At 53.1% G+C, this 18759-nt stretch overlaps 1 protein-coding gene across 3 annotated transcripts in view; it reads left to right on the top strand.

Annotated features, from left to right (window-relative positions):
- The window catches only part of NFATC2 (nuclear factor of activated T cells 2), a 142070-nt gene that overhangs the window by 85110 nt on the left and 38201 nt on the right, over window positions 1-18759 (top strand). For all 3 annotated transcript variants that reach the window (XM_020888822.2, XM_020888830.2, XM_070472761.1), the window contains exons 7-9: window positions 8964-9019; window positions 9667-9793; window positions 11030-11719. In XM_020888822.2, coding sequence (XP_020744481.1) covers window positions 8964-9019; window positions 9667-9793; window positions 11030-11719 — 873 coding nt within the window. The remainder of the gene's footprint in view (window positions 1-8963; window positions 9020-9666; window positions 9794-11029; window positions 11720-18759) is intronic.

Below are 18759 nucleotides of genomic sequence, written 5' to 3'. Positions count from 1 at the left end.
ACTCCAGCAGGATGACAAATTGGAGGATGTTGGAAAACCAGTAGGAGAAGGGGAGCGTGGTGTTTCTTAAGTTAGAAAAGCTCGGTGTTTTGGAAAGTGGCATCTTATTTATAGCAGCAGTAATAATAATGATTATTATATTGTTTTTATTACTATTTTTAATGATTTGCAGGACTTCTAGGGGCCCGCGCGAGCTGGCGCTGGCCCGTCTGTCCGATTTCAGCCCTTTGGACTTGCCCCCTGGCTCCTGGGCCATAGCTATATTGTCTTCACTCTGTCCTCAGACACCCCACTCTCCTTCCCACCGCAGGTGCCTTGCTGTTGCTGTTTCCCAGTGGGTTGCATCCTGCCATTTCTATAAGGCTTGGCTCCGAGGTGACGTCCTTAGATGCTGCCCCTCTTTGACCATCTGCCCCAAAGGTGCTCGACCTCCCCCCTTGCCCTGCCCTGCCTTCTCTGAAGTTCTTAGCACTATGAGAATCACCTTTTTTAAAAACCAGCTATTTATTAATATTTTGGCTGCACCAGGTCTTATGAGATCTTTAATCTTCGTTGTGGCGTCTGAGATCCTTATGTGCAGCATGTGGCATCTACTTCCCCGACCAGGGATTGAATTCTGCATTGGGAGTGCAGGGTCTTAGCCCCCAGACCACCAGGGAAGTCCTGTCTACTGGAGAGATCTTGTCTATTGTTTTTTTTTTTGGCTCATTTATTATCTAGACTCACATTTAGTGTTCCTTGAGGGCTGGAACGTGGTGTTTGCTGCTGAGTCTGCAGCATCTGGAACAACCCTAGCACTCAGTAGGTGCTTATGGTGGTTGTGGTTTAGTTGCTAAGCAGGTACTTATACATGTTGCTGAGTGAATATGTTTAATTGTCACACCAGCCTGGAGAAGCAGGCAGCATTACTCCCATTTTACAGATGAAGTCACTGAGGCTCACAGAGCTCAAGCCATGGGCCCCAGGTCAGCTCCCAGCTGGTGACAGAGCTGGAACCCCGGGAACATTTATCATCAGCCCCAGAGGAATCTCTCGAGTCACATCCATGAGGACAAAGAGGAAGCCCACAGAATGATCCGTAGCTTCCTATTGACCATTTTCAGTAATTGCTGAAAAGCCTTTCTTATATTCTCTGAAATTTAAGAAATGTGTAACCTCCCCAGGCAAAGTTCACTCTGGGAAGTCCAGGCTGTTCCTGACTTCAGCTGGTAACCCTGGCCCCCGGCCACCCAGGCCTCAGGCGGAGTCGGGGGTCCCAGCAAAACATTGCAAAACAGGAAAAAATCTAAGGACACAAAAATAAAAGTGATGTGGCAGCGGAAACGCGGTTGCCATGATCCGCGCGACTCGCCGCGCCTGGGTGGGATCCAATGTTTTGGAAGGTTCCTCCACATGACACAGGGTTTTGGAATTTTTCAGCTGGTAAATCTTTCTTAATTCAGCCCCCCTCCCTCCCCCTGGCCCTAGCCAAGTAGCTCCGTGGCCCTCTGTGTCCCGCGGGGGCGTAGGTTGGAAATGTGCCTGTGTCGGATTACTCAGCTTTGAAACTTAAATTGTTTGAAGAGAACTTGTGTTTTGTTTTGCTGGACGGTTTCTTGGACCAGTCTGATGGCAGAGGCTCCTATCACCTGTTGAGAGGGCAAATTGATTTTTTAGAAAGAAGGCGTGGGTGGTGGAATTGGAATTCCCTCTTTCCCACTGAGTCATCACATCCTAATGTGAGTCATTTTATGACTTGGAGGTTCCCAAAGGTTGTATTTTGAGCTTTGTTTAATAAATATAAATGCATATGCTTAAAATAAAAATTTTTTGCTAAATTAAGTACTTTTCCATGGATTCGTCCCCTGGAAACATTGGAACTCACTGAGAGAAGACACCTCCTCTTCCCACCTGTTTTTCTCCATGGGTTTGGCTTCACCCCATCTGGTGTCTTCTGAAACAATTGACTTGGTCTGGGAGTCTCTCTGCCTTGGACTTGCCTCTGGGAAAGGTCAGCCTTCAAGCTGGGCTTGACCATGACTAAGGCTCTGTAGACCTTTGCCCTTGGTGACTCATGTCTGCAGTGTCACAGGTCCCTTGGGCCGGAGCCCACCACTTACACACAGCTGGCTGGGGCTTTGAGCGTTCCCCCCAACAAAAGTCAGATAGCAGCTCTGGAGCCCCCCGCCCCCCGGAGACAGAGAAAATGGTCTTCTTTTCAGAGGGCTGAGTGTTTGCCCAAACTCCAGCCTTCTTGTGTGCAAGAACAGACTTTGAAGGATCCTGCTATTTCAATGCCTTAAAAAGAGGACATGAGTTTTCTAATTAACATGGGCCCTAGTGTTTTCACCATCAGAAATTGTTCTTGGTGCCAACAGACTTTCTGTAATTTGCAATTAGCAGGCTGGAATTTCCACCCCTGTCGAGAAAATCATATTTTTATTAACGAACTGTCTGACACCCTCTTGCGTTATTTTTTTTTTCCCTATAGTTTTAGTTGCATACTTTTTAAAAAAGTAAGAGTGGTATGTGTTTAAGGGTAAGCAGGCTGAATTTTGGATCATCCAGCAGATTTGGCTTGAAGCCTGGACAGACCTCATCTTACGTGCTTTGGGGCTTGGTTTCCCCATCTGTAAAAGGGGGTTTGGTGGCATTTGGGCTGTAAAAGGAGGTCGAGGATCTGAAAGTGCTGGGCCCTGGTAGGTGCCCAGAAGATGTCACCTGACTGTGCACGTGTCCCCTGGGAGCTCGGTTTACTTAGCTGAGTAAGGCCCGGGTTGTCTTCTTGTCTGGGAGAAGGGTCCTTGCTGGCACAGGTGAGCCTTTCCCCTCCTCTCAGCTCCCAGCCATCAGACGCTGCTGTCATGCCTGATGCGATGGAGGGAGACTGACGAACGGCCTGCCCCCTACCCTATCTTACAGATGGGAAGCCAGCTCACCGAGGTGGGCAGACTTCCTTGAGTTGACAGCACATGTTAGAGGAAGGCTGGGTCCCACACCCCCACTTCCCGGTTCCCTGGATGGCTGTGTGAGCTGGTGGAGGGCACGTAGGGGTGACAGCCCATTGCAGAGAAGAGGTGCCCCTGGGCTGGGGCGAGAGCTGAGCTGAAATCAGGCCTCTATGCAGACGACGGGCTCACGCTCTTCTAGCCTCGCTCCTCCACGCACTCAGCCCCCAGGATCTCCGTGGCTGCTCCCTAGGTATTCATTAGAAACCTAGTGTGCTAGTTTCAAACTTGCCTACAAGCAGGTCACCTTGAGATGGGAGGAGTGCTGTGAGGAGAGGAACCAGTCCGAGGAGCAAGACCAAAGGGTCTGGAGGTTAAGAGAAAAATACAGGATGCTAACTTAAATCCAGATTTCTTAGTTTGAGTGTGTCCCACACAGTGGCACAGAGCTTGGGACATACTGGTAGTTAAAAAAGTATTCCTTGTTTTCTGAGATTCACATTTAACTCGACAGTCTGTATTTTTGTTTCTTGTATCTGGCAACCATGAACTGTGTAGTCAGGGAGGGCTTCCCTGAGGAGGTGGCTTTGCGCGGAGCCCTAAAGGTGGGAAGGAGGGAGCTACATGGGCCGTCTGAAGAGTGTTGGGGCAGGAGGAACTGCCCCGGGTCAGGGTCCCAGCCTGCGGCTGAGCCTGGGGTGTTTAGGGAACTGAAAGCAGACCCAGGCCGCTGGTGCAGGGTGAAGGCGATCGCGGCACCAGTCAAGCCTGTGGAGGTGGCAGAGGGCGGGGGTCAGGTCAGGCTGCGTCCTGTGGACGTGGCGAGGAGTTTGCATTTCCTTCCAGAAGCGAGTAGCTGTCGGAGGCTTTTAAGCAGGCAGATGTCATGATTGAATTTACATTTTTCAGATTGTTTTGGAGAATGAGCTCGGGGTGGAGGGGGGGGGGGGGGGGTCTCTGAGCACTCGCTGCAGTTGTGCAGATGGGGACCCGGGCGGGGGGTGGGGGTAAGCCTACCGAGGAAGAGGTGAGGCGGAGGGAAAGAGGGGAGGTGTGGGAATCAGGCCCTTCCTCTCCAGCTCTCAGGAAACGCATCGAGGGCAGTGGCACCATTTTTGTGGTGGTTTAGTCCACTCCGTCGTGGCTGACTCTGTGACCCCGTGGACTGTAGCTCTCCAGGCCCCTCTGTCCATGGGATTTCCCAGCAAGAATACTGGAGTGTGTTGCCATTTCCTTCTCCAGGGGATCTTCCCGACCCAGGGATCGGACTTGCGTCTTCTGCACTGGCAGGCAGATCTTTACCACTGAGACACCTGAGAGCCCAGTGGTACCATTCTGGGTGGATGAAATCCTAAGGGTCCATTCCTGACCCCCCCACCCCTCATCTGCTCGGCTCATTAAGCCCGTGCATCCAGAGAGCGTGAGTTTTTCTGCTTGTTAAGCAATCGTAAAGAGCAGACCCAAATGACTTCAGCCATCTTCATGGAGAAGGGAGCTAATTTTAAAAAGCAGAGCCAGGCCTGGGAAGCATCACACGCGGTTTCCTAACCCAAACTGACACTTTGATTTCCCCCCAGTTCACTTGGAGCCCAGTGGCACGCTCATGGGCCCCAGTGAGGACGAGTTTGCTTTCCTTCTGAGAGCGTGCTCCTTTCTGCGGGGGGTGCTGACGTGAGCCCACCGCTGACACGAGGCTGACTGCGGAGACTCCAGCCTGGACCCGACGCTGCCCTGCTTGCCGCTTCCAGATGCACTGCTCCATCAGAGGGTTCAAGAGCTGCCTGCAAGAACTCCACTAAACCAACCATCGGGGCCATCCATCCACAGACCCCCTGGCCCGGGGCCCCGTGTGCTCCTGGCACCACGGCCAAGTTAGAGCAGAGGCTGGGATATTTCTTGAGCCGTGTGCTTCCCACCCCATTGTTTCTGTCTTACAGAGTCTTGCTGAGGCTTCTGTAGACCCAACCTCTTTGCCCAAAGGAGCTGGCTCTTTTAGCCTCTGAGTAAAGACTTGGAAGAGCCTACTTTGTGCTGGCTGCCAGCATCTGTTAATTTAGGACAGGGGAAGTTTGCCCAAACATCTGCTCGAGAGACCGAAGTCCTTTATTTCATCTCAGCCCAGAGCAGTAGAAGCGGGCTTGGTCTTCTCGAGCCTCTTCTTAACCGGGCAGGTTTTCCGAGTCCCGGACCTAGGGTAGCAAGCCGGAGGTGGATTACCTAAAATTATCTAGAACTCGGGCTGAGTGGCTCTGGTTGAGTTTGATTCCTTGTCTGCACCTGTAATAACAGGCTCCTTCCTTCAGTCAGTTCCCTCAAGGGATTCTTCACTGACACGCGGTGATTTCTCTTCGTGGGGTCTTTTTGCAGAGTGGCCAGTAGCTGGCCATTTCCCAAGCTCTGGCGATGGGCTGAGTGCCGGGGAATCCTGAGGTTGGTTTGTGCATTTAGTCCACCTGTGTTTATTAAGCATCTGTTGAGCGCCAGACACGTCGTCCCGCGGAGAAAGCAGAGAACAAGACCGTGGTGGGGCCCTGCTCTCTGGGAGCACGTCCCCGCCCTCCATTCAGGCAGCCGGGCCAAATGTCTAACACTGCCTTTGGGGCCTTAAAAAATGGAAATAATGGTGAAAAGACCCATATTTGAAAGGAAGGAAAAATCAGGCACCTCTCAGAATTATTTTTTCTTTTTTCAAGAGCAAAATCTTCGTTTCTAGGTGAAATTTCATCTTGAAATGTCAGCAGCTAATTAAAAAGCCACTAAGCCATCCTATAGGCCTGTTGGCTTTCAAAACAAAAGGGCCGTGGTTAACTACACCCTGGGCTTCGCGGTGGCTCAGACCGTAAAGAGTCTGCCTGCAGCGCAGGAGAGACCTGATTTCATCCTTGGGTCAGCAAGATCACCTGGAGACGGGAATGGCAACCCACTCCGATATTCTTGCCTGGAGAATTCCATGGGCAGAGGAGCCTAGCAGGTTACAGTCCACGGGGTCTCAAAGAGTCAGACACGACTGAGTGACTAACACACCAACTACACATAACGTAATACTGATCGTTTTAACCATTTGTAGGCGTATCATTCAGTAGTATGAAAATGCATTCACAATGCTGTGTAACACAGCACTGTTTTCAGGACATTTCCCGTTTCTGAAACAGGAGATCTGTGCCTGTTAAATAATAAGTCTCTCCTTCCCAGGCCCTGGTAACTTGCAGTCCCTTTTCTGTCTCTATGAATTGGCCTATTCTGTGTGCCTCATATGAGTGGGACCAAACCATATTTGTCCTTCTGTGTCTGGTGTATTTCATGTTTTTAAGGTCTATGCTTATAGCACATATCAAAATTTGCTCCCCTTTAAGGCTAAATAATATTCCACTGTATGTATCAGTTCAGCTCAGTCATTCAGTCACGTCTGACTCTCTGCCACCCCACGGACTGCAACACACCAGGCCTCCCTGTCCATCACCAACTCCTGGAGCTTGCTCAAACTCATGTCCACTGATTCAGTGATGTCATCCAACCATCTCATCCTCTGTCGTCCCTTCTTCTCCTGCCTTCAGTCTTTCCCAGCATCAGGGTCTTTTGCAGTGAGTCAGTTCTTTGCATCAGGTGGTCAAAGTTTTGGAGTTTCAGCTTCAGCATCAGTCCTTCCAATGAACGCCCAGGACTGACCTCCTTTAGGATGGACTGGTTGGATCTGCTTGCAGTCCGAGGGACTCTCAAGAGTCTCTCCAACACCACAGTTCAAAAGCATCAATTCTTCGGCTTTCAGCTTTCTTTATGGTCCAAGTCTCACATCCGTACCGTATGTATAGACCACATTTTGTTTTTCCCTTTATCCATAGATGGTCACTTGGGTTGTTTCCATCCCATGGACCTCTGTTTTCTTTGAAGAAGCGCTTTTCTGCTTCAGCCACCACTTAGGTTATAACTGTTACTCACTGCAGCGATGTAGTAAACTCTGATCATGTCAACAAATGACTGAGTCCTGGGCATGAAATGACGTCATGGTCCCTGAGGGCGTCCTGTAGGATAGGGGAGGCGGTAGGACAGGTGATGGTGGGGGTACCCAGAGGGGATAAACTTGGTCCAAAACAGGAGACTTCAGCTGAGTCTTGAAGGCCAAGCCACCGCCAGAGCCTGCCTACCTCCATTAACTTGGCGGAGGAGCTGCATGGGCTCGGGAATCTGGAACCACGTGATACAAGAACTCGGTTCAGCCAGTGAGAGGCTAAGGAGGAGGGCAACACACCAGACATCAACATTGTTCCTTTCCTGGGTTAATTTGCCACTTGATCTTCTGACACAGCTCACACTGCAGCTAGTGAGGATGTGGTTTTTGATGAGGACCTGTGCTTAGCTCAAACTGCCATCTGAGAGGCGGACACGTGTCTCTTCGATGACCTGTGACCTGTCTCTGATTTTTAAAAAGTGAGGATTTTCTCAGAAGAGCTCTGTCCAGGGCGTCTCACACTGGATGTACCCTGTCTTGATGACTTGACTTCAGATTCCTTGACGTCTATCCATCCGTCCTCTCTCGCTTCCTTTTGAGCAGCAGCTGATGTCAGCTCCTGGTTTTTCCCTGCCCCCGTCAGCAGCCTTTGGAGCTGCTGCCACTTTTGTACATTCAGACATGAGATGTTTCCTAGGCATCTACCGTGTGCTGGGTGTTGGTGAGACGGTGGCAACTCTAACTTGGTTCCCTCCACAGGGGTCTCTTCCCTTTGGGCATAAACCTGTGTCTCCCCTCATCATTTCAGGACATGCAGGCTGACTTGTTGGAGAGGGCTCCAGCCGGCTTAGTGCTTGTTCTTTCTGCAGATCATCTTGATTTCATCAGCTTTGGTGGTGATCACAAGTTTTTATTACTTATTATGTTGGGAAATAGGTCCTCTACGAGTTGAAATAATGCTTGGAAACTCGGTTTCTTTGGGTAAACCTGCTGGTCCAAGACTACATGGTTCAAATCTAACCTATCACAGAAGCTGCTAATCACCGTGCTTGCAAAGAGAGGTGGGGGTCCTTTGGCCAAATGTCGGGACACAGTACATACCCAGCCCACCTTGGCGAGTTAATGCTACACCTGAGCAGATCAAAGGCTCTGAGCAGTCCTGCGGTAAAGAAATCCACTTGCCTGACTCTGCCTTTGCCAAATGCTTACTAGCTGGTAGAGCTTGCTTTCCTTTCTCATAAACCCATTTAATATTCTTCAGAGCCAGTGCTCCACAAAACACCCTGGAAACACTTGTGGAAATGATTTGTTTCAGCCCCAAACTGCCCACTGGCTGATGTAGGTGGTCAGCAAAAGAAATCTATTATTTGCAAACGCAGAGTTGTGTTTGGCCCAACTTGTTGGCCTCAAACTGGGGAGCCAGTGCCCTGCTCCAGGGAAGGAGGGTTCACCACTGAAACCTCTCCGCGCCTTGTGATGAGTCACATGAACGCCAGGCTCTCTGTTGACTGAAAGGTGGAGGGTGGGCGCCTGTGTTCCCCCCCCTCTCCAAGGCCTCTTGAGCCAGGACATTGTTTAAACCTCCAAGGACAGAACATGTGCGCCACCTGTGTTCTCAGACGATGGAGAAGTCATGTCTGGGACAGCTACGGGTCTGTAATGGGGCCCCTGTGACCAAGTCTTGGCATATGCAGAACATTTTGGAAATAGTCTTTGGTTGAACAAAGCATATTATAAAGTAAAGCATGTAATAATCCTTGTATTTTAAAGAAAGATGTAGATATTTAAATGTAGAGAAAAAAAGATAATGGTTTTGGGATGATGGACAATTTCTATTTTTCCCCTGATTTTGTAGCGTTGCCCAGTTTTCTATTGTCCATGTGCCTTCTCTTTGCAAAAAGAAATATGCGTTTATAGAAACAAAAATACATATATGTACATACATGCACACCTAATGCAGACATGCGGGTGTACTTTACTGAAGTGATCAAACTTAGAAGCCAAGATCGGTATAAGTTGGTGAGTTTTTTGTCTTAAATCTTCGGTTGCTAAGAATTCTTTCAAAGTCTGTCATTTCTAAATTTTTCCAGATGGACAGCAAATTTGGGAGATGGAGGCCACGGTGGATAAAGACAAGAGCCAGCCTGTAAGCACCCAGACATGCTGACCGGATGAATGTCCTGTCCACCCCACACCCTGGTGTTCTCTTTCCCTCTTTTCTCTCCTTCCTTCATCAACGTCCCAGTGCTGTGGACCAAATAGGCATTTAGTGGGTATTGACTTGACTTGTGAATTACATGTTTCCTGAGCATCAGACCCTCTGATTTGTAACAGTGACATCTTAAATACACTTTGATAGAGTAAGTAGTAAGTCATCTTTGCTGCAGCTGAAAAGTCAAGTTCCCTTTAATTAGAATTTTGTCTGTAAGCCTGCAGGATATGTCATGAGCCTTTTTATTTTTATTGAAGTATAGTTGGTTTACAATATGCTGTTGGTTTTGGGTGCACAACAAAGTGATTTGGTTATGTACGTGTATACATATATATCCATATTCTTCTTTTAAAAAATTCTTGTCCATTATAGATTATTACAGGAGATTGAATACAGTTCCATGTGCTATAGAGCAAATCCTATTTGTCTATTTTATGTAGAGTACTGTGCATCTGTTAACCCCACAGTCCCAATGTATCCCTCCCCACCAGTCCTTTTAGATGGGCTGGCTCACTGTGCTTAGGACCTTGGATAGGAATTTACTTGCAGTTGCAGTTAAATTACTGACAACTTTCTTTCAGAACATGCTTTTTGTTGAGATTCCTGAGTATCGGAACAAGCACATTCGGACTTCGGTGAAGGTGAACTTCTATGTCATCAACGGGAAAAGAAAACGAAGCCAGCCTCAGCACTTTACCTACCACCCAGGTAAGGAGTTCTCTCTGGAGGCCCCTTGGGCGTGAAGAGGCAGCACTGCCTGTGTGCGGGTGAGGACGCCTGTGATCTGCTGGGTGACTTTGGGCAAGTGACTCACCCTCTCTGAGCCTCGGCTTCCTCATCTGTCAGATGGCACCTTCCTTATGAGAGTTACAGAAATCAAATGCATGTAAAGTGCTTGGGTCCGTCTACATCCATGGTATTAGCTATTGTTATTAATATTTTCCTTTGCAAGGGCAGAATAAGAATGGGGCACATGTAGGCTTGTTTACTGGAAGATGGCAGGGTTGCTGACTCCTCTCTCTATTGTAGATTTGATCATAATAGCGGCAGAAAGTGAATATGCTGTAAAATCCAGATCGTTAGGGACCCCACGGTAGGTGGTCACTTGATAGAGTTACTGGGCGGATCACCAGGCGAGGAGGCCTCATTCCCACCGAGCACCGCCATCCCCAGATGGGCAACAGGAGCCAGGTTTCATTCATCCCTTTGTCCAGAAAATATCTGAGTGCCCACTCAGTGCCAGGTCCTGTTTAGGGTGGGCTCCCCTGGTGGCTCAGACGGTAAAGAATCTGCCTGCGATCCAGAAGACCCAGCTTCGATCCCTGGGCGGGGAAGATCCCCTGGAGAAGGAAATGGCAACCCGCTGCAGTATCCTTGCCTGGAGAATCCCATGGACAGAGCAGCCTGGCAGGCTGCAGCCCATGGGGTCGCCAAAGAGTTGGACACGACTTAGCAGCTAAACATTAACAACTATTCAGGGTGCTGGGGTCCCAGCATTGAACAAGAAGGACCAAGAATCCTCTGTGGGGGGTTGAGATACTAACAGCACGTGGAGTGCACAGACGTTTCAGACGCTGCTGAGTGTGGTGAAGGACGGCAGGCAGGGAAGGGGTGGGAGCTGCCAGGGCAGACGGAGGAGGCGGAGGCATAATTTTACATTAAGCTCTTGTCTGAGCTCTCCCCTTTGGGGGAAAAGACAGCGCACATCCCAGGGCTGGTGGGAACCCACAGCCACCTTCCGCTAAGAGAAAGACGAACAGCTCAAGGCCATCCAAGGTAAAATTTCTAACCTAAGGCAGTTGCACGGGGGAGCCTCTTGCCCGAGCCCAGGTCTTGGGTCCCGCCCGTCTGGCCTCCCAAGGCTGTGCGCCTGCCCGCCACCCGCCCGTCCTCCGTGCCCGCGCTGCTGGCGCTGAGAGGTCCGCCCCTGTGCTCTTCTCGCAGTCCCAGCCATCAAGACAGAGCCCACCGACGAGTGCGACCCCGCCTTGATCTGCAGCCCCGCCCACGGGGGCCTGGGGAGCCAGCCCTACTACCCGCAGCACCCCATGGTGGCCGAGCCCCCCTCCTGCCTCGTGGCCACCATGGCTCCCTGCCAGCAGTTCCGCTCGGGGCTCTCATCCCCCGACGCGCGCTACCAGCAGCAGAACCCGGCGGCCGTCCTCTACCAGCGGGGCAAGAGCCTGAGCCCCGGGCTGCTGGGCTACCAGCAGCCCGCCCTCATGGCCGCCCCGCTGGCGCTGGCGGACGCCCACCGCTCCGTGCTGGTGCACGCCGGCGCGCAGGGCCAGGGCGCGGCGCTGCTGCACTCCGGCCCGGCCAACCAGCAGGCCTCGCCCGTCATCCACTACTCGCCCACCAACCAGCCGCTGCGCTGCGGGAGCCACCAGGAGTTCCAGCACATCGTGTACTGCGAGAACTTCGCGCCTGGCCCCGCCAGGCCCGGCCCGCCCCCGGTCAGCCAGGGTCAGAGGCTGAGCCCCGGCTCCTACCCCACCGTCATCCAGCAGCAGAACGCCCCCAGCCAAAGAGCCGCCAAAAACGGACCCCCGGTCACTGACCAAAAGGAGGTGTTACCCGCGGGCGTGACCATCAAACAGGAGCAGAACTTGGACCAGACCTACTTGGATGACGGTAGGAGGCTTGTCTTCCTCATTGTGCGTGAGTTCCGTGCCCTGTAGCCAAGCCCCCTGCCCAGCAAGCTGACTGTGTGGCCTGGGTAGCCGCCTTTACCTGTCTGGGGCCTCGGTGTCCCCCTCTTTAAATGAAGGGAGTTGAATAAGATGACCTTTAAGGCCTCGCTCAAGTCTGTGCATGAATCGTTGCCCAGCAGGAGTTTGGGGTGGGCATTAGGGGCTTAGTTGCCCCCCTCCCACAACCATGGCAACAGAAAGAGCAAATGAGGGCCCTTCTGACCCCAGGAGTGTGGCCCGGGTCACAAACCGGGTCCTTTAACTGCTTCCACTCTCTTTCCATCTGCTAATTTTAGACCGAGGATAGGGCAACAGAAAGGAAGGAAAGCTAAGCTTTTATTCCTGGAGAGAAAGAGGAAAAAAAACACCTCCCACTATATAGTCTTCTGTTGTGTATTTAGGGGAGGGGCTGGGGCGGAGGGAAGGGGAGAGCTTGAAGGGTGGCTGCCTCGAAGGGCGCATGAATGGGGGCTCGTGGGCAGGCTGCAGGCCGTCTCCACCACGTGCCCGTGGAACAGAGCCGCGCATTGATGCAGGGAAGCAGCGAGCTTCCGCTCTGGTGAGCCCAGCTGAGGGGCTGGGGGGGCCAAAGGACAGATGCAGAGGCGGCTTTGTGTGTCTGTAGGTGCCCGAGTGGGGTGGAGGGGCCCAGCTGGGGGGCAGATGTGCTGGGAGTGGCAGTGTGGGTGACTTTGGTTCTATGATCACAGCGAGGAAGAGCGAGCTGTGTTGGCAAGACTCACCTAGGACCAGCCAGGTGCCACTGCAGGGGCAGAGAGGGCAGGGTGGGCAGAGCGGCCTTTCCCTGGGGAAGGACGGAAACAGGTGGCTTGGATTTCTGCGTGAGCGAAGGGAAGCCTATCCCGCTGGCTGGCATCTGCGGCTCAGCCTCGCCCTTGAGTGGCAACAGCATCTGAGACACCCTGAAATGTCAGTTATTCTGGAAAATTTACCCTCGGGAATGCACCCAAGGCGTAGGAAGTAAGGCAAAAAGCGTCGAAATAGCCACAATAGTTATCATAAAGACCGGGTGCTGGATGTCAGACGCAGTGAGTGCAGGACGCTCACTCAGAGACTGTTGACTGACTTTATGCAAAGTTTTGACAATCTGCGATGTCTTGTAGTTTCCATGTCCCCTGTCTAGTAAAACTATCTTTCAAAAACTTCGCCCCAAATGTATCCAGCAAAAGTCCTAAGAACCTCTTAGTTTAGAGTCAGACTGCCCCAAGTGCCTTACAAAGGTGACCTCAGAATACTGCTGAGTTAGTCACTGAGCTGTCTGGTCCTGAACGTTCAAACGCAGGTTGACTTAGGGGCACTGTGCTGTTTTAAAAAGAGAGACCCAGGCGCCATCCATTCTCTAAACGATGTATACCCGAAATGGCGAAGGTCAAGCGTTCACACTTAGCTGCAAGGGGGCTATTGTGTAGGAAACTGCACTGGTGTGGAGTGCCTTCCCGCCCGAGATGGACAAAGTGGGCTGTAACCCGACCGCGCTCCGCCCGTCTGCTCGGGGCTGGGTCAGGCAGAGGCGCTCCATGAATAAGTGATGCCAGAGCAGGGGCTGGAGCTGTCCTCCCCTGACTCTTTCCACGCTGCTTTGGTCTCTGGAGCAGGAAATGTGCCGGCCCCTCCCACCCAGCCCGTCCTCCCCCCACACAGACCAGCGCGAGCATCTTGGAAAGAGAAGGGGCTCGGTTGCTGGTTCTCTGTCATGCATCAGGACCCGCGGTCACGAGTAAGTTCTGAGCACCTCTTGTTGCCCCAGACAGAGGCTTGTGTTATGGAGGAAGCAGCTGAGCGTGGATACCCTTTGGGCCGTCCTGAGTGTCTTTCTGAACACAGGCAGGTTCAAGGTCAGGGTGAGGATGGCCTCCCAGAGGGTCAGTAACACGAGTCAGCTCTAGGGCTGTCTTGGAGAACCCAATACAGTGAACCTGCTTCTCCGGGTGGAGCCTTTTCTTAAGTACAGTCTCCATAAGCCCAGGCTTCCCTGCTGGCTCAGTGGTAAAGAATCCGCCTGCCAATGCAGGAGACACAGGTTCAACCCCTGGTCCCGGAAGATGCCCTGGAGAAGGAAATGGCAACCCTCTCCAGTATTCTTGCCTGGGAAACCCCACGGACAGAGGGGCCTGGCGGGCTGCAGTCCGTGCGGTTACAAAGGAGTCGGACTCGACTGAGCAGCTAAACACAAACCATGAGCCCAGTCCCCTGGAATCTTAGGAGGTGTTCTCCGAAACGAGGGTTCCGTGGCTGGAAAAAGGGAGAAGCAGTTGATAAAACCAAGTTTTTATGGCACTTGTTTACTGCAGGGCTTCTCAGAGCCTTTGCTGGCCTCGTGGGCATTCTCATTTTCTAAGCCAAGAGAGAATTGCTCCATCACCTGGACAGCCCCAGGGGTGCTGCTCCCACCGGGTTTGAGTGTACAGCCTGGCGGGCCTGGGACCCCGTCCCCTGACGTCCAGGAAGAGTAACGCGGAGGCCTCCGAGTTCAGAGCCAGCCCTGCCCCATCCTGTGTGCCGTATTCACATTCACGTTCCTGGGGCCAGAGTGGGGCACAGGGCCGGGGACGATCTCCACCCCTGTGGCCCCAGAAGGCAGCCCCGTGGCCGCTGGTGAGATGCTCTGCCTGACTGGTGGCGTCCCCAGGGCCCTGCCCAGCCCCGGGCCCTGCGACGGGAAGGCGCCCGTGTGGCCGTCGTGTGCTCAGGGCTGAGCCCAGCCTGCGCCGCTCCTGTAGCCGCCAGGAAGAGGGCTGCAGCATTGCCTGCCAACTGCTGGCTTTGACACCCCTCTCGCAGACGCCTTCTGGCTGGTGTGCTCACAGAACGCTCTCAGGCTCCGCCGTTGACTTCGTGAAGGTGGGGTTCAGACCGGTCAGCTCTCTGCCGTTTCTTCCTGACCGGTAAACTGGAAATCCCGGGGTCGTCTCTCTAGTCTGTCTGGGAGGCCTGCTCGGTTCTTTTCATCCCTTTGATCAACTCCCCCGTGGAGATCCCCCCGCAGAATACACTCTGGCTGCCCAAACTCCAGCAGAAGGTGCTCCTGGGGGCGGGGGTGGGGGGCTGTTTCTCAGATGCCACTCCTCTGCCTTGGGATTTTGGCAGACTCGACTTTGCTCGGTCGTTTTGTGAGAGCTGGGCTGATGTGCTTTGAGGGTCAGTGGAAGGCTCCGCAGCGGGAAAGGGAAGGGGTCACCACGGAGGGCTCGGGTCCAAGTGCAGACGCGTCACCGCAGCAGTGGCCGCACCGCCTCGCGTGGTCCCGGGAAGCCCCGGCCCTTGGCGCTCTCTCCCCGGCCCTTGGCTCCCGACCCCGGCGCGTCTGGTCTGCGTCCCACCTGGTCCCACTGCTCTCCTTCCCAAACTGCATTCCTGCACACAGACGCTGTCTGTCTTGGCCCCCGTTTTTTTTCCCTTGGAACTCCAAAAGGCAGCTTCTGCTTTCTCCACTCCAAGGACTCGAGACGTTTTCCAAAAGTCTCTTTCTGAGCTAGCAAAATAAGTGATATTCCAGGGCCAACGTATCCTCACTCCTCTGCTGTGTGCCTGCCTGGACCCAGCTTTCTTTCACCGTTCTTCTGAAATGCATGCTTTGCACACACATTCACTGTTGGTTTTTTTTTCTTCTCTCTCTGTCTCACTTGGCCCCTTCTGTAACTGGCTTCTTGCCCTAAAGCCCCGGGCTGTACCTGGGAAATACCTTCAGCTCAAAACAGTAGCCTGATCTGAGCCCTGAGCAAACCCTTCTCTCCCTCCTGTCCTGCCCCCACCCGGCCGGCCCCTCTCCTCCTGACTTCCCCTCCCCTCCCCTCCGTCCTGATTTAACTGGTCACCTTCACTGTACACTGCTGGCTCAGATGGTCAAGAGTCTGCCTGCAGTGTGGGAGATACGGGTTCGATCCCTGGGTCGTGAAGATCCCCTGGAGAAGCAAATGGCAGCCCACTCCAGTTCTCTTGCCTGGAAAATCCCAGGGACAGAGGAGCCTGGCAGGCTGCAGTCCATGGGGTCGCAGGAGTCAGACACGACTGAGCGACCTCACTTTCTTTCTTTCTCTGTAGCAGGCATGGTCCTGGGACTCAGGGGTGCGCTAGTAACAAGTCAAAAGTCCTTGCTCTCGTGGGGTGTTCTGGGTAAAGGAGGCAGACGTTAGCACAGAAGGTCACAGGCAAGCGTCTTGCGGACGGCGGTAGAAAGGCACGAGGGAGCGCACTCAAGGCCAGGAGCGAGTGTGGCCGGCTGGGGGCGGCGCTGGCCCTGAGAGGTGGGCTCCAGGGAAGGCCTGAGGGAGGCTGTTTCAGGGAACGGAGGCCGCAGGCGGAGGCTGTGAGCTCGGAGGTGTGGGTTTTCATCCAGAGGGCACTGTGAACTGATTTCCCTTTTGAAGACGTCACTGGCTGCTTCTGGACAGTGGACAGTAGGGAGGCGAGAGATGGAAAACAAGGGGTTTGCCTCCTTTTAGACAAAGCCTGATACAAAGGCAGTGAACCCCGTGGCAAGTGTGTGCAGGGGCGGGGCGGGGCACGTTTTACAAAATGCTGCCTTGTGCGTCCTCTCTGTAGTGCGGTGGTTTGAGACGTAACTATAACTGCCAGAACAGGGTGAGTTTACAGGGAGTTCTGAGCTCCCCTCCCTGCCCAGAACTGAGGGGCGGCTGCACGCTTACCCCCAGGGCACCTGCGTGCGGCAGTGTGTGTGCGTGCTGGGGGCAGGCTCCGGGAAGTGGGGTCTCCAAAGAGCGGCAGGTTTGCAGGTCCTCAGGCCGTCCTGCCATGGGCAGGGTGGCAAGCCTGCGCCGGCAGCCTCGAGATGCTGCCGCAGACAAGAACGCCAGGGACGGTGGGGAGGCTTGGACTCAAAGGAGATCCTCCGTCCCCTTATCTTAGGGAGAAGGATGAGGTCTCAGTGATGGCCAGAGCCTCTGCCAGTGGCTTTTAAGGATGGCAGACGGTGTGTGTGTGTGTGTGTTTATAGATGTCAGAAGAGCACAGACCAGTCTGTCTGGTTGTGAATCCACTTTTCTGTTCTTCGTAGGAACTAAAAAATCATTTCTTGAAATACATTAAGTTTGATTATTTCTACATATTGAAATACAGGCACACTCGGAAATCAGTGGTGTATGCTGAATTTTACCAGGTGGGCCACCATGTAGTTAAACCGCCGGGACCACCAGGACACCAGATCTGGTTAGAGCCCAGGAGTCTTCTGCCTTCTCCACAAAGGCGCCTGACCCTGCCTTCCGACCCTGGGAGTTCGTTTTGCCTTCTTGCAGAAACAGAAGTCACGCAGGCACGCTCCCCTGTGTCTGGCTCCCTTCCATCCGCTGAGATCCAGCAATCCTGGGGGTAGTTGAGGTTCATTCATTCTGTTGTCCATGGAGGGAATTTCCTACAGCCTCTGAGTCCATGTTCCTATTGATAGAGAGGACTGGGCTGTTTCCCATTTTACGGAGAAGCCGTATGAACACTCTCGAACTCTTCTTTTGCCCTCCACCAGAGGGTCGGGGGTGGAGCCCTTGCCAGATGGTTTTCCAAAGTGGGTCGTACCAGCTGCAACGCCCACCACAGTGCAGGGTGGAGCGGTCTGAAGGGTGTTCACTTTGCATCTTCTGACTCCGGGGCCAGCTCTGAGTTCTGATGAAGAGGCCCAGTTACGGGCGACTGCAGACCCAGGGGCAGCGAGCTATGTGGGTATAGCAGCTCTGACCCCTGCTTGGACCAGGTACTTAAACTCTCTGGGACTCTATTTTCTCCCCCTGAAAACTACATCTCCTGCTCAGATACTCAGACTGCCAAACACACGTTAAGGTCTGCGCTTGTAAATATGGTTCCTAAAAGACGTTCAGCAGTTATCACTTGCTCCCATAATAGTAACAGTGGTCATCCTAAGAGCCTGCTTCCCTTCAGGTTTCTTGTGGTGCCTTCTGCAGCCTTGCCTTTATTTTGGTCACTCTAATGCTTTTTTGTTCAGTGAGATCCTCCACGTGGACAGAAGGTAGGGAACAGCCCCAGAGAAGGCGCTGATCTGTGACTCTCGGTGGCTGCCCTTCTGGCCCCCGAAGCGGAGGGTCCACGCACTGTTCACCTGGGGGCCCAGACATGGCTCAGTTTCAGTTCTCTGGTGCCTGCTTGCTTCCTGCCCCGGGAGAGAGCTGGACAGGTTAGAGTGAGCCCCAAACTGGCCCATGGTGGAAAGGCAGCCCCCAGGAGCTTTTTCTTGAAACTTGGGCACCACATGGGTGCCCGGGAAGGAGCTGGCCACATCTTGCGTGAGGTGCTTGCCTGGGGCTGCCAGGCAGTAGAGCCAGAGGTGCAGCCGGCCACACGAAATGTGTGCGGGACAGGAGTCTGCCCGCAGCGCTCTGACCTCCATTTGGCCTCGTTTGAATCTTCGCCTTCCCTTGTTGCTGGTTCTCAGGACTTACTTGCCATCTCTGTAAGACACATTGAATGGAGCTTTGAATAGTAGGCTTCGTACTTACTTGTGACCTTGGGCAAGCAACTAGCTTTGCTGTGCCTCAGTTTCCCCATCCATGGAATGGGCATGATCCCAGCTCCTCCCTCATAAGGCGGTAGTGAGAGTATATTGAGTTAAGGCGCGTCATATCTTAGGAACAGGGCTTGGCCCAAAGTACTCCCTGATAAATGTTAGCCGCTCTTTCTGTTTATGAATTTAATTGACTTCTTGGAGGACAGGGTTCAAAATTTTTACCATACGTCTGCGTAAGAGAATAAAAATTGGCTCTTCTGATCTTTGGTGATGAGCCCGTGTGCCCTTAGGCCCTGTCTCTTCCACATGGGCTGGAGTAGGGGGGACAGAGCCCCAGGGCATGGGTTCAAGTTTCCTTCCCAAGCGGCTTTCGGGGGCCGCGGGACATCTTCCTGCACAAGGGGCCGATGCCCTGGGCCGAGGGCCAGCGGGGAAGTCCCCATTCCTGTGCCCCCTGCTGTGCATGCCTGGTGGAGCACGAACGTCGGGCC

This window comes from Odocoileus virginianus, chromosome 9 (assembly GCF_023699985.2).
Source record: "Odocoileus virginianus isolate 20LAN1187 ecotype Illinois chromosome 9, Ovbor_1.2, whole genome shotgun sequence".
Lineage (NCBI taxonomy): Eukaryota > Metazoa > Chordata > Mammalia > Artiodactyla > Cervidae > Odocoileus > Odocoileus virginianus.
Note: the sequence above shows the minus strand (reverse complement) of the source record. Positions and strands in the feature narration are given on the sequence as shown.